Source organism: Ictalurus furcatus, chromosome 25 (genome assembly GCF_023375685.1).
Source record: "Ictalurus furcatus strain D&B chromosome 25, Billie_1.0, whole genome shotgun sequence".
Lineage (NCBI taxonomy): Eukaryota > Metazoa > Chordata > Actinopteri > Siluriformes > Ictaluridae > Ictalurus > Ictalurus furcatus.
This window is the reverse complement of record NC_071279.1, coordinates 18,852,504-18,877,270: the sequence shown is the minus strand read 5'-3', so window position 1 is coordinate 18,877,270 and position 24,767 is coordinate 18,852,504. Positions and strand designations below refer to the sequence as shown.

Below are 24,767 nucleotides of genomic sequence, written 5' to 3'. Positions count from 1 at the left end.
GAGGGTTCAGCAGCCAGTGGGAGTGGGAAAAACTGGACAGGTCAGAGGTCATCAGGGGGCAGGTGGACAAAAAGAGCAAGCTTTGTACTCTGAATTAGATTTGATCATTTTATATATTTTTATATGTATATATATATATATATATATATATATATATATATTTTTTTTATGTATTATTCTGGATTATATTTGATCTCTAAAGAGCTGGTTTCAAATTTTAAAAAGACCATTTTCAAATGAAATATGTGCCTTTTAAATGAACTCATCAACATTAAATAAAAAGAAAAGAAATCACGCAGCATTTCCCAAATCAAAGCCGGATTAGGTGAATTAAAAATCTTCAGCTTCCAAAAGAAAAGCAAGTTTACAATGAAGAACTAATTAGAATGAAGAGAATTAATGCTAAATAAAGAAAGAAATAAAGACAACTTAATATGCAAAAAGTTTGTATTTATAAGAAAAAAATAGGAGTATTTTGAATATATGATTAAAAATATAAATATTAAATAGGAGAAATAATGATAAATAAATAAAAGGTTTAAGAGCTTTTAGCAGGAATGAGAAATTCCTTCTATTATTATTATTATTAGTAGTAGGAGTAGTATTGTTTTTATTGTTATTATTGCTTTTATTTCAAATGGCTTTAATATATCTTATATCTTGGCATTGAAATACAATTATAATTATTATAATTATTATAATTATTTACAGTTTCTCAATGTTTTTAAGTGTTTTTTAAATAATGAAATCACATTAATGTACATCAGCACATATTTTGGAAAAATATAAAGCTTTTATAGACGTTTTTGCATTCTTGTTAAAATACTGACTCATAATTACACATGAGGAGGCGAGAGCTCCGAGTACGTCTCAGTACGGCTCTGTAACACGTCCCCATGGTAAAGGACACTTTCATTAAAGAGTCTCGGTCTGTAATGGAGAATTATGAACACTACAACTTAAACCGAGCTGTAATTAAATTAGTCAGCTTATTCATTAAATCACTAATCAGATTAGGACGATTTAAACTAATAACTGATCCGTTATCGTGCTCGTCTCAGAAATAGAACCGATCGAGTTACTCGGCCAGTGCTATTTATAGAACCGGAACTTACATTACATGTAAATTATGATCATATGATCGGTGTTTGTGGTCCTGATATCGCGGAAGCCCTCAGTATACGTATGCAAATTCTATCGTGCTTCAGATCAAAATAGTCTTTTATTAAATGATGGTAGATCGTGCCCTTGACCATACTCTAAACAGCATTGTTGTATTATTTCAACAACGTGCCAACATGTTAGCATGCTCTTTTGCTCTTAACCGTGTTAAAACATTATTTAAACTTATTTAAAACAGACAATTTATACTTGTCGATATGGGGATGTTTTCTGTGAAGAGACGTTTATGGAAGGAGTCTCCAGTGCTCAACACGTTGTGACGGTCAGAGGTGAAGGTTTTCGAACGTCCTCAGGTTAGAGGAGTTTACGCTTTGCGGTTTCTCGGTTACGTGACAAGCTGCGTTTTTCTCTTATTAACTTCACGAGAGAGAATAACGAGAGGCTGGTAAGGGAACGATTGTTTATAACTGCTATAACGCAAGTGAGAACAGGAAGCGGTGTATTATTACTCCATGTGTTGCTCTAGAAAAACACGATGCAATGTTTCACTCAGAAATATCTCACATAACATAAATACTATGAGTTACTTCCCAGTTAAAGCTGCTTTTAACTGTTGACCAGGTTTATCAGCTTGTTTCAGCATCATAAGGTGTAGTGCAGTCGCAGTGTGTAGGAGCATGTCATGACGGCTGTGGATCAGGTGGTAGAGCGGGTTGTTCACTAATCGTAGAGTTGGCGGTTCGATTCCCGGCCCACAGGACTCCACATACCAAAGCATCCTTGGGCAAGACACTGAACCCCAAGTTGCTCCCGATGGCAAGTTAGCGCTTTGCATGGCAGCTCTGCTACCATTGGTGTGGGTGAACAGGAACCAGTATAAAGTGCTTTAGAACTGCTAAGGTTGTTTCTTTTTTGTTTGTTTTTTTTGTTTTTTTTTAAAGCGCTATGTAACTGCAGACCATTTAACATTACTGTAATATCCCATTTGTGTGCAAATCATGCAAACTGACGTGAGATGATGTTGGGGATTTTATCTGCCATGTATTAGTTCAAAATGAGTAAACATTATTCTAATATAGCGCTGCCAGCCATGTCTCACAGCTAGCATCAGGATGTGTGAACAAGACTGACAAGACATCTGCTTATCTACATTTATAGCAATGTCAGCTGAACAATCTTCCACGTGATCCACATTCTGCTTAAAAGCTCCAAACTGTCTGTATCATCCTGGTTTATTTAAAGGCTGGACTTCATTAAGCCTCCTTTTATTGAGTTTCCATCTTACACCAGTTCCTCAGACCCTTTTCGGGTTTACGCTAACTGAACAGCGGTTGATTTGTCTCATAACACAGTTTTAGAGGTGTGTGCTCCTGAAAAATGTAGAGCAATAGACCATTTAACTCAAACACCAAAATATATTGCAAGTCGACTGTGCAGTAAACTCTCCAGGGAGATGGTTTCCCACAACTGTTCCACCAAGGACAATGACATCACCATGTCAGGATTCACTAAGGAGACCTCCAGGGACCCCTAAATCCCACTCCAACATGTGTCCTCATCTCACCTTCAAAGACAAGTCCATACAAGAACCTAAATGGTACCTCTGGCTGGCAGAACAGCATGACGTAGCAAAGGTGGGGCAGGAGCACTCTAAACAGTGGCACCAGCTATGTTTACAGTATATAGGACAAATATGCATTTTCAGAATATCAGTGCTGTTGTGTTCTCTATAGTTAGGGGATGCAGTGCCATGACATGTGGGGATTCTGTCCGTTCCATTGTGACCTAAGGGAAAACCATCTTTGAGACTAGGGGATGTCATCTACCCAATATATAAGAGAAAGCCACCCCTTGATCCTAGGAGGTGTCATCTCACAATACAAGAGGAAGTGATCCGTTGATACCAGTGGAGGTGTCCCCACTATATCAGTGGCTGCTTTTCCCCTGATACAAGGGGAAGCCATTTCCCCAGAACCATGTGATATACCCCAATAAAGAAAGCCAGCCCCTTGATATGAGGGGGTGCGATCACCCGATACAAAAGGAAAACCATCTCCCAATGTCATTGGAATTGTTCCCCCTGTACCAATGGATGCAGTCTATGTGCACCAGTGGATGGTGTTCCACAATGCAAGACAAATCTACTCCATTTGTACTATACTAGTGGGTATGTTCCCCCTAAATGGATTCTGTTTCCATGATAATAATGCCTCCCCAATACCAGTTAATGTGTTCTCCATATACCAGTGGTTGTGTTCCCCCTGTACCAGCGGATGCTGTCCAACCAATATCAGTGGTTGTGCTCTCTCCGTACCAGTGGTTGTGTTCTCTCTGTACCCATGGTTGTGTTCTCTCTGTACCAGTGGTTGTGTTCTCTCTGTACCAGTGGATGCTGTCCCCCCAATACCAGTGGCTGTGTTCCACTTGTAGCAGTGGTTGTGTTCTCTCTGTACCAGTGGTTGTGTTCTCTCTGTACCAGTGGATGCTGTCCCCCCAATACCAGTGGCTGTGTTCCACTTGTAGCAGTGGTTGTGTTCTCTCTGTTCCAATGGCTATGTTCCCCATGTATCAGTGGATGCCACCCCCCTCCCTCCCCCCAATACCAGTGGCTGTGCTCCACTTATACTAGGATACTTGTTCTAGGTGTTTTTAATCTTGGGGATCATCTTAATATTTGGTTCAGTACTTTGCAAATAGAATGTATTTACATCCTTACTATATTTAAAGATGCTTTGTCACTTTAGTCAGGCTGTTACATTAGTAATTAGGTTGAGTTGTGATCTAACTAACTAACTAATTTTAGCTTCTTCTCTTCATGACATTTGTGTGGAAATTTCAGGGCAATTCAACATGTAGGAAAAAGAACTATTTAGTGATAATGAGTCTTTATTGATCACATATACACAATGAAATTCTTTTCTTCACATACCCCAGGATGTCAGGAAGCTGGGGTCAGAGTGCAGGGTCAGCCATGATACAGCACCCTCTTGAGCAGGGAGGGTTAAGGGTCTTGCTCAAGGGCCCAACAGTGGCAGCTTGGCAGTTCTGGGGCTTGAACCCCCGGCCTTCTGATCAGTAACTCAGAGCCTTGGCCACCAAGCCACTTAACCACCATAGATTTCTCAGGGTTGTGATTTAAGGTCAGAGTTGGGGTGGTCCTGCCCCAGCTAAAATGCAGAGAAGTGAATGTTTGGTAGTTCAGCACATATTTACGGTTGTAGGAAATGGATTCCTGTTAGAGGACCTTGTGATTCGTTTGTTGGTTCTCCTGAAACCTGCACAGGAAGGAAACCTACATTAAGAATTTTTGTTTTGTGCATTTGTGTCTTATAAATGGACAGCTGGCATTACAAGCCGGCAGATGCAAATTCCTAATGAGCTTTGCATCAAGGTAGAGTGAAGTAACTCCTAATGAGGTCCACTGAGTTATTATAGTGCAATTCCAGTGAGGAAAATAAAACGCAGACCATGTTGAAATATTCAGAGCTGTGGATCCGTGGTAGGTAACCGGAGTGGAAGTGAGAACTTTTTACAACATCGGCAGGGCAATTGTAATGTAAACAGTGGAAACAAGGTTGTTTAATTTGGTTCGTCCACCCAATCAAGCTGGATGTTCAGATTTCAGTCCCACTTTTGATATGACTGTAAGCCACTTTTTCACTGCAGGTCCAAATGATTCTGTTGATCATGGAGATGAACTGTTTTGATGGCTGGATCAGGTTTGGTATGAAACACTTACGACAAACTGCAAGCAGCTTGGCTAGCTTGGTACTGTGCTTACTGTAGTGCAGCAAAACCCTCGGGATGAGTGTGATGTTTCTGGGATGTTATTGCCATTGTAGTTGTTCGTCGCTACTTCCTCATCTGAATTTATCAGGACAGCCAAGCACACTGCAGAAACAGTCAGACACGCCGTAGCTGAACGTTAAGAGTTAATGTTACTGTATTCTAGAAGGCTTACAGAGATCACCTTTCCCTCTTAATGTGTGATGTGGAAGCCAGCCAGAGAAATTGGCATGGCCCCATGGAGGAGTTCCTGTCTGTCCTCTGACTGCATTTATGTTGGAGGAAGGATGACGTGTGGGCGGGCATCCAGACTCTCAGATTAATGTTTCACATATCACGCCTTGCAGTTTACCTCCTGTCTCCTTGGTTGATGGACAGCCAAGATACTCAGCCAATGGCATAGCCAGTAATTAATTTCAGTGCAGATAATGAAGTGAATACAATAAAAGATAAGCGTGACTCGCTCATGTACAGTATTTTGGGTGGATGCCTGATGGTAGAAGAAGCTGTGGTAGTATCTAGAATTTGTCATTTAATTATTTCATGTCTAATCTACCGCCAACCAAATTTGCCATATCAATAACGTTAATCAGCGTAGGAAATATAACACGTTTTTGACAGTTTCTGGGAAAATTATTCAAATAATTACCAAAATATGACCAAATATCCAGTAGTCCTTGCATTTGTTAAATATAACTACTTTTTTTTTTACAGTCACAGGCAAAAAGATCCAATGAATTAACTCCATAGATTTGCTCACGCATGTGCCCACTCACAATTAAAATACAAGTTAAAAAAGCTTCATTTTAAATGTTAAAAACAATTGAATAAGTAAATTACCCTTTTACCCCATCTTTCTCCCAATTTTAGTCCTTTCCAACCTCCTACACTTGCTAGTTGCCCCGCCTCACATGAGAGCTACCAAACAGCTATCACGTGAAGCCAGCTTTCATGCTATAAACTATTAAAATAACATGCTAGTTATAGGGGGAAAATGAAACCCGATTTATCTCATGAACCCAGATCCGTGCTTTTTTTTTTTTTTTTTTTTCTCCTCCTGCAGTAGACCTCCAGGACTTCATCATTTTGCCATTGCCGGAAAATCCCAATGTCATGTAGCCTTCTAACAGAAACAGGAATATGCACGATCCTGACTGGTTAATTCTGTTTATTTATTCATCATATCAGCTGGGGGCCAATACAATGTGATTCAAGCTTTATATGCAGAAAATTAGAAAACAAACAAAAAAAATAGAAGTATTGAAAAATCTTACATTTATTAGGTCGTCTTATAGAAAAGTAAATGTTCCCATGATCTGGTCCAGTACCGATGGATTGGCAAAAACGCTACATTTCATATATCATGCTGAAATACACGACACATAACAGTGCACCTAGAATAATTATTCTATAACAGTGAAAATAACATTTTCCAACCAGTTTTTGTCTCATTCACGAAGTGGGTTGTAACGAGCATATTGTATCTGAATTCAAGCATTAGGTTTAGTGAGAGAACTTTTTTTTAAAATCAGAAATAAAAGAAACACGCCTCACTATCAGAAGCTGAACAAAGTGTGTGTGAGAGTTCCCAGACTTTCACTTTCTGACAAATTCATTATTTCATCTCTATGGACTAATGAAGTCGGTGGACGCCTTTATATCTCCACGCTCTGAAGCTGTCCCTGCTGGAAGGACTATAAACTCCAAGCAGTAAACACCGAGTTTTACCAGCCCACAGAGGTGGAAATGAGCATCACCTCAATTACCATGTCATCCCTTCTAGCTGAAAGAGGATTGTATGAAGTGAACAATGATGGATCTTTTAAATGATTTGGAGTTAAAGAGGACTGAATCATGATGACATGCTTTTACAGGCGTGCGTTGTGAAATGTCTTCTGGAGATTTGGACTGACAAAACAAACAAACTCGTTATGTGCTCCGTACTGTACTCTCTACATTTTGGGATTTCTACGCATACTTGTTGAAGATTTGTTTAGCTTTATCTGTTGCTATACCAATTAAAATAGTCTTTTCATGGACGCTTTCATCCCTACACACATGGAATTGCGTTCTCTTGGATTCAGAGTAATTGACGCAGTATTAAGGTATATTTATTTCATCTGTGTTGCGTATTCTTATAGATTTTTTTTTCCCCCTCTCCATTGGTGTACTTCGCAGGTTAAAGTAATGGTGCGCATCTGTCCTGCTAAAGGGGAACAGGACACTTCTGAGTCCATGTCCTTCCTGAAGGTGGACGCTCATAAGAAGCAGCTGACCTTCTGCGAGCCTCCAACTAGCGCTGCAGGTCAGAGACGCTTTTCCTCCACCATGGCCCCGAAGATCTTCAACTTCGATGCAGTCTTCACCCAGGATGCCTCACAAGTATGTTTGTGTTCTTCTCAGCAGTATTTTGCGTAATAAATGTCATTCTATTCGGATTCTTTCAGAAGCACTAGTGAAGGGTAGTGCTATTGACATACAGTCCACATGATGTGCATCAAGTGACATTAATGTTTGTTAACACAAGGTTTCAATAGTTAGAATTATGACACCGAAACGCCAAGGTGATGGTTTTCCCTGGCCCGTATTGGCTTATGAGGCATCCATGTCAACAGAAAGCTGTGTCACTTGACTTAGCCTTTGTCAAAGCTGACTCCTGTTGAAATAAGCCTTTAAAACATTTATGTAGGCTTATGTCAGTCATCACAGAGTACTTATACAGCCTTATGAACACCACCCGTATGTATTCTTTGAGTACCTATATCAGTGCCATAGTTATGTACATTTTCTTGGCCCTTATAAGGTTTTAATGAAAGCTTATGACATTTCCATGATAGCATTCAGTTTACTATCTACGACATAGTAACCCTGCATACCGTAAATATCTAAGAAGCTTATGTCAACAATCATTGGTTAGTTGACTCTCGAGTCTTTATTGTATCTGATGGGAATGAGCCTTGAACATGTTTATGTAGCTTTATGTCAGATATTGCAGGGCTTCTGCAGGGGTCATGCAGCCACCATCAGAGTAAATGTTACTAAGTATTAACGGCTCTGCTGAGGAGAAATCGTGTGTTTCTGTGTGAAGCAGTAGATATACCCCTAATCGCAAACAGTTCCACGACTTCCTGTCGTCAGTTCTGACGATCAGCGCCGGTTCCTTGTTGTTCAGAAGAGAGAAGGCTTTGATGAAGCCAACATCAGAGGCAGTACAGCACTTTCCTCAGGCAGACACACACTTACACAAATCTGTAATGAATTTAACAACAAACAAAAAAAGCATGAGTGAACCTTCATATTTCCTGTCTCTTTATGTTTGTCACCCTGAAGGTAAAGGTACTAATCACACCGTGCTGTACGAGGTGCAGGGAGATCATTAGTAAAAGCTCAGAGCCTCAGCGGCATGTGATGCAACACATGAAATGTCTTCCTTAATTTTTCATTCATTTAGCAGTTATCTGTCCGTCCTTTATTTAATGCTTCACATGAGGCTCTGATGTAATGAATGGTCTCGTTGGTGCCGTATCCTCCAGTGCTGCCATCACTTTTCAGGGGAAAGTAGCTAATGTGTTCAAAAAGTTGCTAGAAGTCACCAGATGATGTCATCGACTCATTTGCATATTCGCTGTATATCCACAGGCGGAGCTGTGTTCAGGGACGGTGGCAGAGGTCATTCAGTCTGTCCTCAACGGTGCTGACGGGTGCATCTTCTGTTTCGGACACGCCGACCTCGGTCAGCACTCGTCTCTACTTCTTTTTGTCAAAAGAAATTTGCGTTCATAAAATCCCGCATTGATTTTGAATTCTGGACTGGTCAGGCGGTGTTGATTCCTTTTTGATAACAGTAGTGCACAGCCATGATACAGCGCCCCCTGGAGCAGAGAGAGTTACGGGCCCAACAGTGGCAGCTTGGCAGTTCTGGGGCTTGAACCCCCGACCTTCTGATCAGTAACCCAGAGCCTTAACCGCCAAACCTCCACTTCCCCCTGTTTACTGTGTATTAATGCGCTCATTCTAATGTGTCATGGTTTCTATGCTAACAGCTGTGAGTAGACGTTTATTTAATATCCATGGAAGGAGTCTCCAGTGTGAGCTCTTTGTAACAGTCTTCAGGACTTACACTTTGTGGTTTCTTTGTAACTTGACAAGCTACGTTTTTTTTGTTGTTGTTGTTGTAACGACTGCTTATAGCTGCTTGTTTGGCACAACTTTAATGTAACTGTAAAAGGATAAAAAGTATGACATGCCATTCTTTAATAAATGAAAAAATTGTAATCATTGGCAAATCTGCTGTGGTATAAGAGGAATAAAACACTTGGGGACAGGCTGTTACGTGAACATGATCAACCTCAGGGTGGTAACCGTGGCTCCGCTGATTATTTCACTGTAACAGCATGACACTGAGTGTTTCATTCCTTACAGTAAGCAATAAGGCAAACTCAAAGCTGTAGTGAGTTAAATGGACATGTCTGCTTGATCTCAATGCTGAGAGCTCTTTATAATCGCACAGAGAGACGGCACATTGTTCTGATATGTGTCATATTTACAAGAGGAGAGCTGGATGTGATTAATTCTAGGCTTAATGAGTCTCCATGACTTTGTTGGATACAGGGTTTTGTGCCTCTGGTTTAGAAATCACTGCCGGCTCTTTTCCTTTCTTTTTGTGTGAAAGTGTCTGCCTCCTGTTGTGTCACACCAATCCCCCAGTGTGAGCCTCTTCCTGTCTCAGTGGGATATTTAATATCTTATTAATTATCACAAATCCGATTAGATCCATATTGCTGCTCCAGTTTTATTATGGATAAATTGTACAACATTAATAATATTACCGTGAATTGCGTGCTGCTGATTTTTACTTGGTGTTGCGTTCTAATATAATAATTCTAACGTGATAGAAATTGGTTTTGGGATCTTTTATTTGATTATTTATGGCATCTCAGCTTTACTGATATTTTGAAATATTTTTAAAAAATTCATTTGAATAATTTATAAATAACGACCCTTTCTTTGAATTATGAATGTATTCGTTTCTGTTTGGCCTCACAGGCAATTCTTTTTTGATTGTTATGAGCCTCATCATCCTCTCAGAGCCTGTATTGATTTGTTTTTCTCGTCCGCTGTTTACAGGTAAAACCTACACCATGATCGGTAAAGACAGTTCCACTCAGAGTCTGGGCGTCGCCCCGTGTGCCATCTCCTGGCTCTTCAAGCTCATCGAGGAGAGGAAAGAGAAATCCGGTGCTCGGTTCTCCGTGCGCGTCTCGGCCGTGGAGATCAGCGGGAGGGATGAAGTGCTGACTGACCTTCTAGCCAACTTCTCTGCAGGAACGCTCCAGGATGTCCAGGGTGCAGGGGTCTACCTGAAAGAGGACCCCATCTCCGGTTCACAGGTACTTGGGTTTGGTTTGTCTGGTGTGTTGTCACCACTTAGCTACCTGTGGTATAGACATGACTTTATATATATATATATATATATATATATATATATACTGTATATATATATACTGTATATATATATACTGTATATATATGAGGCCTGACCAAAATATACATTTAATGAATTTTTTTTATTCATATTAAAATAAATTAAATCTTGCTTGACTGGAAAAGTTTGTCTATTAATACAGTGATGACAACAACAACAACAATACTACTACTGCTACTACTACTACTACTAATAATAACAATAATAATAAATAAAAATGAAATGATATACTGTATATTCCCATGAGTCATGTTTCTCCTCCATCTAAACATGTCTAAGAAACTAATAATATATTTTTTTGTTTTTTATTTTATATTTAAGTTTTATGTCATTTTATTATCAGATCATGTGATCAGGTTCATTTCTCACCACAAATTTAAGATAAGAAACGCATTTATGCAGTTTTCATTATTAAATGATTCAGTACTGTATATCCTACTGCACAGAATATACAGAATTCAAAAATGATTTTTAACATAAAAATGTCTTCTTTTTTTTTAGTAGCTTAGGATTTTCCACCATCCACAGATTTATGTAAATTTCCTTTGCTAAGCTTCTGAACAGAAAACCCATCTCACCATGTTGAATATCCAGCTTCCAGGATCCAAGATCCAGCTTCACCACACACTTTGTTATCCCCTTTCTTTGTTTTCCCAGTCATGCTCACGGATCTTATTTTTTACCCCCCTCTCCGTGTCCAGCTCCAGAATCAGAGTGAGCTAAGGGCGTCTACTGCAGAGCGAGCCGCCTTCTTTCTGGACTCGGCTTTAGCGGCACGGAGCACTAGCAGACCTGAAAATGCTGAAGAGCAGCAGTGTAACTCTCACATGCTCTTCACCCTCCACGTCACCCAGTACCGCATGGAGAAGAGCGCCAAAGGAGGAAGTACGCCCTCATACACTATTTGTGTCATTTGTCTAATGAGATGTTCACACCAGGCATTTTCATGCCTCTCGAATATTTCTCCAGTGACCACTGCTGAGCAGATTTTGGCACTAACAGAGTTGTCAAATCTATCATTGGGGGTGTAAAAACTCTCAAAAGTGCCTCTTTCAGCCAGAAAATGATCCTCATTAAATATACTTAGCTGACTTTAACTATACACATTATATGCGTCTAATTTTCAGTTGATCACATACTCTGATACATACTCGGATATATTTTATTTCACATTAATGAACTCAAAACATTCTCTGATTACCATGACAGAACGCAAAGGCACCAACTTACAAGCGGGAAAATCCAGAGGATACAAACTATTACTAATATTAGATGGGATGGGAGGAAGGAGGCGGAGCTTCCAGAGTGTCCATTAATTCAGAACACCTATGCAACTGTCAATCATTCCAGATTCGTATGGCGATTGGCTCATCTGGCATTGTTATTGGAGGAAAAAAAAAGACTGCTTTTTTTTGCGCATTTTTTGTAGTGATAGCGTATAGCAGTGTAACGATATTAAAATGCGGAGCTGCTACACAAAACTAATAAAGCTTGGCACATTTGGGTCTGAAGATCAGAATGGGAAGGGGGGGGGGGGGGCTATAATAACGGACTGTCAAGCCCTGACTTCGATGTAGGGCTAGTAATTAAAAAAAGACATTTTTCTTCCATTTGCATATAATTTGCCAAATTCTTTTCTGCTCTTAATGGTTAAATGACAGCACCCTTAATAACGCGAGCTCATTTTTTATGTCCAGACGTGGCCTAGGTACTAAATCACCATTTAACTGATCATTCGTGTTTCACTCTTCAGACCACATACTTCTGCCACTGCCAGAATACATTTCAATACATAATGAGCGGCAGTCTCCTCCTGTGGAATGTTTATAGAGCTTGGCACGAGTGAAGAGCTGGTTTGCATTCTCAGCTCGGAGATTTAAATCCTGCTGACGCAAAGTTAATGGCCTCCTTCTCTTTCTGAAATAACTGCCTCGTCTATCTGCCGTAATAATACTGGACATCTTTAGGTCAGTGACCTACATTTACAGTAAATGCGCCACTTTAAAAGAAAAGCAGTCAGCAATGTGCCTTTTGAATTGCTACTTTATCTGTGTGCATTAGTGCTTGACTCCACCAGACAGTGCGGTACGGTACAGCTTTGGAAATGAACTGCAATCCTACATTTCATCATTATTTCCATTGCCAATTGCTTTGAACTGCAAGTACCTGTATAGAATTTTATTTCCCTTTATCAGTGTACCAAGAGAAGCGATCTCTTGGGTGGGTTGATGGATCTACGTTCATAGATCGCTTATCCTGTGCGAATCGATCATATACTGTACAGACATCCTTTTACTTAAGAGTTATATTGTGTACTGTCTAGGAATCTTATCCCTTTGGTTGTATTACAAGCTCTACTTGAGTTTTAATTGAAGATGGCGTCTGAATATAGCTAGAAATTAAAGATTTCATGCTGTGAACTGTGACACTTTGATGTGTTCTGGTCCACTGCTGTATTGAATGAGATTATTTGAGCAGGATCCCTGGAGCATAGTGGGCTATATTGGCTTAAATGTAGCTTTTGTAAACATGTATCCCCTTTCCGGTGCAGTGTCTGGGGGTCGGAGTCGTCTACATCTTCTAGACCTGGGCAGTTGTGAATCTGATGTCAGTCGAACAAGGGATGGAGGTGGAGGCCAGTGTCTGTCACTGGCTGCTCTGGGGAACGTCATCCTGGCTTTAGCCAACGGTGCCAAGCATGTTCCTTATAGGTATGTCCATATACAACAAGTCAAAAATCCAATTTAGTGCAAAGGTAATCGGGTATGACAGATTGTCTTAAAGGGTTAATGTATATCTCAAAGACACACTGATTTGCATGCAGATTCTAAGGTCATCAAAGAAATTATACTACTCCGGAAAAGAGAAGATTGCTAAGTGTTATGGTCAAGAATTTGGTCACACATCATCATTAAAATAAGTTTTTTAAAAACAATAGAATGAGCTGAAAGTGCAAAGAGTAAATTCTCAATGCTCAGTTTCACATCATTTCTATGATCTTATGGGGGGAAGAGCATGGATTTCTGGGTTCCTTTTCATCTAACAAAGGGATTTTTGATGAATTATTCAGGGACAGCAAGCTCACCATGCTGCTGAGGGAATCATTGGGCAACATCAACTGCAGAACCACCATGATCGCCCACATCTCAGATTCACCGGCCAGTTTTACCGAGTCACTCTCCACTGTGCAGATAGCCTCTCGTATTCATCGCATGAGGAAGAAGAAATCCAAGGCAGGATCTCTTATTAATCTCTTATTCATGATAGTTTTTTTTTGTTTGTTTTTTTCGCTGTTATTTGCATATGCTGGTATATTTACTTTTGCAGTGTAGATTAATGGAGTAAGCATTAAAATTGTGTAGATCACCACATGGATACATCTATAACAGCAGTCAACTTAAGGTGGACTGATCGATTTCTCTGAGAGCATCAGTCAGTAGCACTGGTAATCAGTGGTGTAGTCCAGAAGGAAAATAATTCAGGTGTTACAGAGGCAAATTCGCAGCTTTTATTAATATTTGGTAGAACTTGTCAACTCAGTATATTGTCTTGACACTAATGCTTTATTTGAATGTGGTGTGCACGTTTGCCCTTATTGACAAGAATCATCAGAAAACGTTACTTTATCATGAAAGAGCTATGTCCTGATCACTTTTGATCTTTTTTGTATTTTTTCAGTATGCCTCCAGTTCTTCAGGAGGGGAGAGCTCTTGTGAGGAAGGACAAACCCGACGACCGCCTCACTTAAGACCGTTATACCCCAGGACAGTGGCTCTAGACCCGGACCACCCTGCACTTCTGTCCAGTGATCCGGACTACTCCTCCAGCAGTGAGCACTCATGTGACACAGTTATCTATGTAGGTCCTGGTGGAGCCCATATTTCTGACCGTGAACTCAGCGACAACGAAGGCCCTCCAGCCTTCGTTCCTATCATTCCTTCGCTGAACAAAAAGCGTGCAAAAGAGGCTCCCAAATCAGATCGGGATCATCTAAAGTGCAACACGTTTGCAGAATTACAAGAACGGCTTGAGTGTATTGATGGAAGCGAGAGCACAGCTACTTTTATAGGTGAAGGAAAAGGACCTCAGACAGTCCCTAAGACTCAAGGTGGAGCTGGGAAAGCTACAGATGGGGTTCTTACATGTACCAAGATGATTAAATCCTCCCTCCAAACGCCTTCTTACATGGAACACTCCGAAGTCCCCTCAGATGGAGCTGTATCGGATCAAACTTCAGCTCAGGACCCTGAGCCAGTTGTACGAGAGAAGGTCTTCAGCGACAAAGGACCTTCACCCTCATTACAAAAGACCTCAAATTTGGCCGATGATAGTATTTTAGCCACAAGGACACCTCCAGTGGGTATGAGTCAGCCAGCACTCAGGCAAGGCATACCTTATCATCTAAGTAGGAGCCCAATGGAAGTGAGCCACCTCCGAGCAGCTTTTCAGAGCAGATGTCTTGAGAGAGATGTTTTAAGGACTACTGTCACTCTACAGCAGCCTGTTGAGCTAAACGGGGAAGATGAACTAGTGTTTACTGTGGTCGAGGAGCTGCCTACTGGTCTAAATCCAGACAACGGTCGACCATCCAGCATAATCAGCTTTAACAGTGACTGCTCCCTGCAGGCTATATCCTCTGGATCACGTCCAGTCAGTATTATCAGCAGCATCAATGATGAGTTTGATGCATACGTATCCCAAGTAGACAGTGTGCAAAAAAGCCATGCAAGGTCAAAAGAAGAAATGTCACCTGACCACAGCACAGCGCTATCTTCCAAAGGCTCATATTTCAGAAAAACGGTGAATACAGACGCCACATATTTGCCTAGAGGTATTACATCAAAGGGGATGACCATACGTGATAATATTTCAACAACGAATATACCTGGTGCTTTATGTATGGAGTCTTCCTCACAGCAAGGCACAAACAGCTCCTTCAGTGACAGTGCGTTATGTTTTTCAGAGTTAGACTACCAATCAGGAACCTCTGAGAGAATTCATATAGCCAAGTGCCCACCACCTTTTGATACAAATAAAGCATCTTTCAGAGGTCAAAAGTCAGTTAAATCTAGTACCACTAGCTCATCACAGTCAGTACAGATACCTAGTGTGAACCAGTCTACTCTACAGAGAAAAAACAAACCTACCTCATCTGTTGAGCCAAATAGCAGCTTGAACCGAGAGTTACAGAGGCAAGGAAGCAGGACAGACGAACACTGGATGCCCACAAGTAGCCAGGTAGATTCAAGAAGTACAGAAGTCATCGCTGCAGGCAAGCCATCCAAAACTGGTATGAGTGGAATCCCATCCAGGAAGACCACAGGTGGGAGCAGCAGCAGTGTACCACGGTCTCCAAAAATGCCTCCGTCTTCCTCCTCCCAAAGGGTGGTGGATGGTTGTGAAAAATCCAGTGTTAAAAAAGGAGAGAGCATGAGCAGGATGCCTCAGCTTAGACGAGGGGCGACAACACTTGGCATGATCACGGTGCCTCAAAGCCCCTCAGAGTCCAAGTGGGGCCATGATGCCATGCAAACAAGTACCACATTGAAATACTCATCCTTAGGGAAGCGGTCAAATGGGCAGAAAATCTTACTCCCAAAGTCTGGCAGCATGTCACCCCCTGTCCCACCCATCAGAAAATCTAGCTTGGACCAGAAGACACGTGTTTTGGTGTCTCCTAGTGCCTTAAGGTCATTAAGCAATGATGCAGCCAGATCCTCATCATCCAAAGCAACAGTCTCTGAGGAGGATTTTGATATTCGGCTTAGAGGGGAATCTTTTAGCTTTAAATCGTTCAGCTTAAAGTCAGGATCCAGTCTTCACACACGCGGTGCAAAGGCAGACAATGGAAGATACTTTGGGAGTCTTTTCTCCCTTGAAAGGTGTGACAGCTTGACATCAATTGGATCTAAACAAGGAATGATGAGAGAGAGCAGTAGTGTTAACCTTGGTGGTAATGGCAAGTCGAATAGGATGGTACCAAGACTTGGGGTTACCAGCTCCACCTCCGCACCCCTATCTCCTCCATCGGCCAGTACCCTTGGAGTCAGCAAATTAGGGCAGATCAAAGCTAATATAAGTCCTAGAGCCATGGTTGGCAATGGAAACAAAACAAAGTCCTTGTCTAACAATGGTTCCAAACCTTTGAGTGCCACAAAATCATTTTCCACCTCAAGTGTACGGACTGCCAACCTACCTCCGAGTGGAAAAACATCAACTCGTTCAGTTATGGGTGCAAGTGCAAAAGCAGGTAAAGGCACCCTCATGGGCACAAAGCAAGCCATTCGAGCTGCAAATAGCCGGGTCAGTGAGCTAGCATCAAGCAGCCCCAAGAAACACATCAAGGTTTCTGATGATCAGGCAAGCACTTCTGGTGATTTTGGACCAACTCTAAAAAGTGAGCTTTTACTGCCTTGTTCATTGCCATCACCATACAGCAAGATCACGGCTCCACGACGACCGCAGCGCTACAGCAGCGGCCATGGTAGTGACAACAGCAGTGTTCTTAGTGGGGAGCTACCCCCAGCCATGGGCCGCACTGCTCTCTTCTACCACAGTGGAGGCAGCAGTGGCTATGAAAGCATGATCCGGGATAGTGAAACCACAGGTAGTGCATCTTCCACCCACGACTCCATGAGCGAGAGCGGAGTGTCTACCTCCAGCCGAACCAAGGTGTCAAAGTCTCCCAAAAAGAGAGCCAATGGTAGGTTTCGCTTCCAAGTCACCCAGGAATTAATGCCTTTTTCTCTGAACTTTCCTAAGAAATGATATCTGTTGTAGATACCAGGGATGTTCAGCCATTGTTTGAAAAACTTACTTGGTTGTTTAAATGAAGGATTGAGAGTAGGAACCTGACACTTTTTTTTTTCCAAGGACATATCCATTTCTCATGTCTAGATTGCTTCAGCTAACAATTTTTCACTGACAGTACTGCTGATATGCCATCACTTCTTCAGACTCATACCTTCCTGTCTAGAGTTGCTAATTTGAACTGTAATATTACTGTTATACTGCATGCATTCTTTGGCAACTATGTTCACCAGAAGTACTCACATTATGCCACTGTACGCGTGTCTGAACGTCAAAAATATTCATTTGCAAGACTCAAGAACACATTGTGGTTTACACATGGACTTGTTCATGCTTTGTATTCTTATTAGAAATCTTTGTTTAATTAAAGGTTTTATCTTTAAATAGCTTGCACAAAGAGACAATCATACCATCTTGCCACGTCTTGACAATCATACCACGAGCCACATACATATTTAAAAAAAAAAAAAAAAAAAAAAAAAAAAGCATGCCTGTAAACTCCTTGGATATTCCTGGTGTGCACCTACGGCCCAGATGTAGAGCATTACCCTGTCTGACCTCTCCAGGCCTGCAGCGGCGGCGGCTGATCCCTGCTCCCCTGCCGGACAATTCCTCCCCTGGCAGGAAGGCTGGAGCTGCAGGCCAGTGGGTGGACCTGCCTCCGTTGGGGGGCTCCCTGAAGGATGCCTTTGAGATTAAAGTGTACGAGATAGATGACGTGGAGCGACTGCAGAGATGCAAGGAAGGGATGGTGACTGAGGTGAGAGCACTCGGGCTGCATGCTTGACTTTAGATGTTTGCGGTGAGCATCGTCAGTAAGAGCTGTGTGGAAATTTGAGAGCATGGGTTTTACAGTTTGTGTTATTGCGTGAAAGGGTAGAACATTTTACTCAAAGACTTTGTATATTCACTTCCATTTCTTTAAATTTAAAAAATATATTTTATTCATTGCATAGTTTTGCGAAGTTGAAAGAATGCTTTTACCATTTTGTGTTTTTTTTTTTTTTAAATTCACCATGAATTATTTCATTACTTTAGTTGATTCCTTTAAGTGCCCCAAAGCAGTAAAAGCTAATTAAATTATATTAGGAATTAAACCATCTGTGTTATGATGTTATATTTAAAAAATCAGACAAAAAAAAAAAAACGATCAGTGATGGTGTGATGTGATGATTATTTTCCTGGAACACTTCCTGGAATGTTTTATTCCTCTCATACCATGGCAATTTTCCAACGCTAATCATTTTTTTTTCTTTATTAAAGAATGACACGTCAAACTTTTTGCTTTTCAATTTATAGTCGCATTTAATCTTATGGAACATCTGCGAAACAAGCTCCTTTTCCCACTCACGTTACAGCAGCTATAAATATTCAGCCTCTCTTTTCTTTTTTCCCTTTCTCTAAGACAAAAAATATCACATTTCCATGCAACTGCAGCATAAATTGTAAACTCGTCCGTGCTGAAGATGTCGGAAAACTTAAAGTTACAGCTTTACCTCTGACTGTTACATAGCGCTGACACTGGAGACTTTATGAATATATTAATATATATTTGTGTGAATGGGAAAAAACCTGCCAGATCTACTGTTATAGAAAAGACGATATTTTTATTTTAGTGTATCGCTTCCTACATAGTTTAGTGAGTAACACACTCAGTACATCAATCAGTAACGCATCTGGGCTGCAACTGATGACATGAATTCATCGATCAGATCTGAGAGTGACAGTAAGCCCAGGGAATATCTAGTGTCAAAACAAGAACGTGCATTGAGGTGGGCATGAACCATGGCATGGAGGTTTGCAGGAATAAAAGCTTTCTGGCTTCCAGCACTGACCCAATGTGATGACTTTGCACACGCCAGGCCAGCTCATCATTCCTAAGTGAGCATGATGTTCATTAACAACCGTAAGGTCCCTCAATACTTCTCTCTCTCTCTCTCTCTCTCTCTCTCTCTGTGTGATCGCTGGGACTACGGAAGGAATTTGCATTTGCAGAGGTGATCTCAGGAACAATTAGTGACGTCTCATCTGCATATGACAGATTCGTTTAGCTTGTGATGAATGAGGCGTGCTCTCTCAATCTGTAATCTGTCTGCTGGCTCTTTACAGCCAGCGCTGGGCTGCATGTCCACGGATCATTAACCCTTCCTGCTAGTGTGACCCGCGTCGCCAGCGGAAGGTGGAACGATTTATTTTCGAATCAGCTTCAGTTCATCTTTAAAGAGTTCAAGCGCTCAGGGTAATACGTACGTTCCTCTCTGCGGTCGAGGGTTAGGAGCTGGTTTATGACAGGAGGACTATTCTCATTTAGCTTATTTGATTGCCTGAGACAAAGAGATAGCTTTTTCAGCAGTGGTGTGTCTATTATATTTGCATTAGCATACGCAAACTTCCACCCACCCGTCTCCTGTCAGCCGTTTCACAAAGTTCAAAAGGTACGTTAATGAAAGTCAAATGTTTTATACCTCGGCAGATGCTGATTGGTCAGAAGGTGTTGATTCATTTTCTACAACAGCAGCTCTGACAGTAGTGCAGGTTTATATTATATGTGCGCACGTTGTAGTATGTTAATCGTGTCTATCTATTAATAAACACGTATTTAGAAAACGTCTGTGATGTTGCGATGAAGCTTTCTGTAAGGAGACGTTTATTGAACGTGTACGGAAGGAGTCTCCAGTGTCAGAGCTTCGTAGCAGTCAGAGGTAAAGCTGTCGTTTTAAGTTTTCCGACAACTTCGGGACGGAGCTGCTAAAAAGTAACTATAAACGGATTTTAAAAAAAAATTGACTTTGGTGCTTGGACCCCTAAATGTAATAACTTTGATAAAGTGCAACAAAATAAAAAAGTAAAAAAAAATAAAAATAATAATAAAATCATGGATCCCCCTTGCTATGTTTCGCAGACACGGGACCCGACTTTAAGAACTACCTTAGATAATAAGTTCAGGCTGAGGACTTTTACAATAATCTGTACTGTTGTTTTATTATTATTATTATATGTCTATTTTATAAAAGCTCTTCCATCATGGACAAACAAACATTTATTTATTTATTTATTTTGCCCCAGGAGATTTAGACTTAGCAAGATGTGTGCTTTTATTTTTAGCTTGGCTGGTATTAATCCAACCAGCAGAGCGGCACACAGAGATTACTCCTGACTCAATTTAACCTAAGCTGTAAGCATGCTGCGATGTAGGAGGGATTGTGCGCGGCAGTCGTTGGGCTGTACAGTCAGATAAACACAGTTTGGTCGCTCGGTTTCTCGTCGCAGGGCTTGCAGTACTTCAGCGCTCGCCTCAGGATGCTGGAGAAGAGGCAGCAGCAGATCCGGGAGCTCAGGGCCAAGCACGAGAGGCTGAGGAGGGAACTGGAGGACGCCAAGACTCAGCTAATGCTCGACCCCGACAAGTGGACTGGAGAGTGTGAGTTCCCTTACTTTACTGTATATATATATATATATATATATATATATATATATATATATATATATATATATAAACAAAAAACGTTCAGAACACTCCTTTAGGTGAAACCACAATGATATTTAATCTCATTTAACAATAGTTTTACAGTATTTACTCTAGATGGTGGTCAGATACATCACATGCTGAAGTTTCCAAGTAGGAATTCCTAACTGAGGTGAATTTGTTTATTTTCTTTTTTTCCTACTTGGAGGTCAGAAAAGTTATGAGATTTAGACAAATACAGCGCTAGTGTCAATTCCTGATGCAGAGATCAATGGGAGGAGGTGATGGGAGGGGCTTACACACACACACACACACACACACACAGCCCTCATCTGACACTTTGCTGAAGAGGGCCATGATTTATAAAGCATTACAGACACACCATCACGGCCCCACAGCCGAAGCACCTTCTGGCCTGAATGCAGGAGGGAAAATAACGGCTTATTGATTCAAGGACATGCTGAACACACACACACACACACACACACACACACACACACACACACACACACACACACACACACACACTCACACACACACACACACACACACAGCCTCTTTTATTCTCATTCTTGCCACTGACTTGTTCAAAGTGTAATTTCACATTTCAGTGACAGCACTACTTTGTGCTATTTTATTTTATTTTATTATAATTTTTTTGAAATTTTTTTACCGAAAAATCTTTCAACATTTCTTTGTGATTTCTCCCTCTCTTTTTCCATACGAGCACAAAAGCAAACACAGACACTGAACCCACACACACTGAACTCACTGATCTCCACCGCATAGCATTATGCTGCGATCACACTAGCAGACTGTTGCCGTTTCTTGGCGTGGTCTGTCCAGCATTTTTATTATTTATTTGTAAAATTCAGATGCCACACTGCAGTAACTATATAGACTGTGGTCACAGTCCCCTCCAAAAGTATTGGAACACCAAATCTTTTGTTTTTACTATACACTAAAGACGTCTGGGTTTGAGATCAAAAGATGAATATCAGAATAACAGACCAGAGATCAGAATATCAGACCAGAGATCAGAATTTCAGACCAGAGATCAGAATATCAGACCAGAGATCAGAATTTCAGCTTTGGTTTCCTGATAGTTACACCTACAGTAGATGTGTTAAACAACTTAGAACATGGCACCTTTGGCAGACCACCCAATTTTTAGGTGAGCAAAAGTATTGGCACCGATAGTCTTAATGTCAATGAAAGTAAAATAACACTTAATGTGTGGTTGCATATCGAGCAGCATCGAGCCTGCGACTCACGGACTGGAATATTTAGATTTATTCCCATGTAGCAGATGCTTTTTATCTAAAACTGAATTCATTCCAAGTCTGCCTCACATCAAGTGAATAAAGATGTTGAATATGTAGATCGGATTTGCCAAAGTGGATCGATGGTTTCTAACCTTTTAAGTACAAAAAGAATCCATCGGAGAATTCTGACTTTTATAAGAAGACGAACGTTTAAAGCACTGATCTACAAACTTCCCAAATCCGGTTAACACAGCACGAGGTTAGATGAGGCTGCCTATGACATCACAATCTAAGCTCAAGCGTAGCCCCGCCCCGGATCAGATTTAAATACTAAACCATGAACTTGTGACTTTATGAGGAAACTGAACTCAAGCAGTAATTTGTATAGATCAGAGTCAGATGTTTAGGAGTGAACCAAGGACAAATCACTAGTAAAAGTATCTCTGCGTAAAAGTGCCACCCTGCTGTTCTGATTATCCCGACGTGCTCCTATAAATCACTGTACACGTTTAGTAACTCAGACTGATCCTGGTCCTGGTGTATCCCTGCGCCACATGATTAATTTCTTTATATTCGTGTGAATTTTTGTATGTCGATTCTACACTTTGTTAAACATAATTCCATATTCAGTTAAACAAATCAGCGTCCTTTGTTATTTTACTGTAACAGCATGCGCAGAGTCTTTTATTCCTTTATGTTTACCACCGTTTTTATCCTTTGAAAGGCTGTAAGGTCACTGTCCAGTTGTTATAGGCTACAGAAAAACTTTTCGTGTGTGTGTGTTTAGTGATAGCTCAGGGGTTAAGCTGTTGGATTAGTGATAGGAAAGTCTTGAGTTCAAATCCCAGGACTGTTATGTGGGCACTGCTGGGCCCTTGAGCAAGGCCCTTAACCCTCAACTTCTCAGTTGTATAAATGTAAGTCGCTGGGGGTTACGGTGTCTGCCAAATGCCGTAAATTTATTGTCAGCTAGTAAAGATAAGATAATGACGCAAGTTTCTTCTTTACTTTGGCGAAATGTAATATTTTGGACCGAGTAAATTGAAACATGTTACATGTACATTTCATATTGCACCTGTAAAATGAAAGGTGATATGATGGAACAGGGAAACAGAACTGGATGTCTGGAGTATCATGGCTTCTATTTCACCATCTTTGTCGTTCTTTTGTCTCCTCAGTTGACGTGGATCCGGATCTGGACCCGGAGTCGCAGGACTACCTGGAGGCTCTGGTTCAGGCCACGGCAGACCTGGAGTTCTGCGTCAACCTGTGCAAGTCTCGCGTCATGATGGAGACCTGCTTCGACATTCTGGCACCGACATCCCCGGGGCAAGAGCTGGAGGTGTGATGAGGAGATAAAAACATGAGTGGAGATTTACTGAGATATTTATTTACAAAACCAGGAAGTGCCTTGATTTGAAAATAAATGAATAAATGAATCATCGTTTCTGATTGGTGCTGGTACTAAGATGGCGACTGTACCTAATCAAACCCATTAGCAGATTTCTTTTGGAAAATATCGGTTATTTTGCATTGAAAAGTAGTGTGTGAAAACAAAACAGGTGCATAATGAAAGTGAAAAAAAAGGGAGAGAAAAGCAATAAGGTAATTTATTGCCAATCCCAGACCCTCCTGTGGAGCTGCCCATCATTATCATTTATTGTGTTTATTTTATTTATAACCCTGCCAAAGTCTTTATTATTTAATATATTAACACTAAACCACTAAACCCAGCACGTATACGCGCCCAAAATATTTCGGAAAGTCGCTTCATGTCTATAAGAGGTATGTAGATTGGAATAATCTGGGTTTAGAGTTATCCCGATTAGTTAATCTCAGATTTCTCAAGAGATGTCGAAAGAACATGTTTTGAATTCTTCGAAAATAATTGGCAGTTAAAAATTGGCAATCAAGAAAACATGCCCAAGATTTAACGAACACCAAGCGTGAAAGCAGCCGTGTGTGTGATTCCTGACATCTCTTTCATCAATTTGTGAAACACTGATTAATTCTTTTTGCTCCTGAAGCAGAACCTGTCTCTAAAGACTCGAAGCAATTTTGTTCAGTTGTTGCTCAGTGAGCCAAAAAACAAAAATAAGCGATTAACAAATCGAGTGGTTTCCTCTTGAGTCTTTCGTTTCTGATCATCTTGTAGTCCAATAAAAAAAAATAAAAAAATTCCCATGGGAAGTGTGTTGCAAAATTTATTTAAAATAAATAAATTCAAATCAATCCTTATTAAAATAAGAACAAAAAACCTCAGGCTTTTAAACCTGAGCGCATGAGTTATCTTTATTTAATGCTCTATTATTTCTCATTTTTGTCTAATTATTTACAGCATTTTATGAGTTTTAGGAGTGTTTTTTTTTTTTTTTTTTTTTACAGGTATGTAAGAGTTTCTCAGTGTTTCAGCTTTATATTGTACAGTTTTTTAACACTTTGTAAGAACATGTACAGAACCTTCCATATGCATCAGTACATGATTATGAATAAAAACAATTTTCGACTTTGTACCTCGCTGTCCAAGTCATTTCTTCATCTGATGTTTAATTATGGAGTGCTTTGGATTATAGAGAAGAAAAAAAAGAAAGAAAGTAAAAGAAAGTTCATTATAAAGATTTCTGAGTTAACGACTTATCACACTTATAGCTAGGTTAGAAAGTAGTCTGAATAAAAATATACAGTTATTTAGTTGAAATATATATATATATATATCCATCCTTCCATCCATCCATCTTCTACCACTTACTCCTTCTTCAGGGTCACGGGGAACCTAGAGCTTATCCCAGGGAGCAGCGGGCACAAGGCGGGGTACACCCTGGACAGGGTGCCA

General features: G+C 40.6%; 1 protein-coding gene across 1 annotated transcript in view; it reads left to right on the top strand.

Moving 5' to 3' along the window:
- Positions 1 to 24,479, top strand: part of kif26aa (kinesin family member 26Aa) — a 91,148-nt gene extending 66,669 nt beyond the window's left edge. The window contains exons 6-15 of the mRNA XM_053613936.1: positions 7,087 to 7,290; positions 8,548 to 8,641; positions 10,036 to 10,298; positions 11,095 to 11,278; positions 12,945 to 13,104; positions 13,464 to 13,626; positions 14,072 to 17,096; positions 17,770 to 17,963; positions 20,474 to 20,624; positions 23,113 to 24,479. Coding sequence (XP_053469911.1) covers positions 7,087 to 7,290; positions 8,548 to 8,641; positions 10,036 to 10,298; positions 11,095 to 11,278; positions 12,945 to 13,104; positions 13,464 to 13,626; positions 14,072 to 17,096; positions 17,770 to 17,963; positions 20,474 to 20,624; positions 23,113 to 23,282 — 4,608 coding nt within the window. The 3' untranslated portion in view covers positions 23,283 to 24,479. The remainder of the gene's footprint in view (positions 1 to 7,086; positions 7,291 to 8,547; positions 8,642 to 10,035; positions 10,299 to 11,094; positions 11,279 to 12,944; positions 13,105 to 13,463; positions 13,627 to 14,071; positions 17,097 to 17,769; positions 17,964 to 20,473; positions 20,625 to 23,112) is intronic.
- The last annotated feature ends 288 nt before the right edge of the window (positions 24,480 to 24,767 follow it).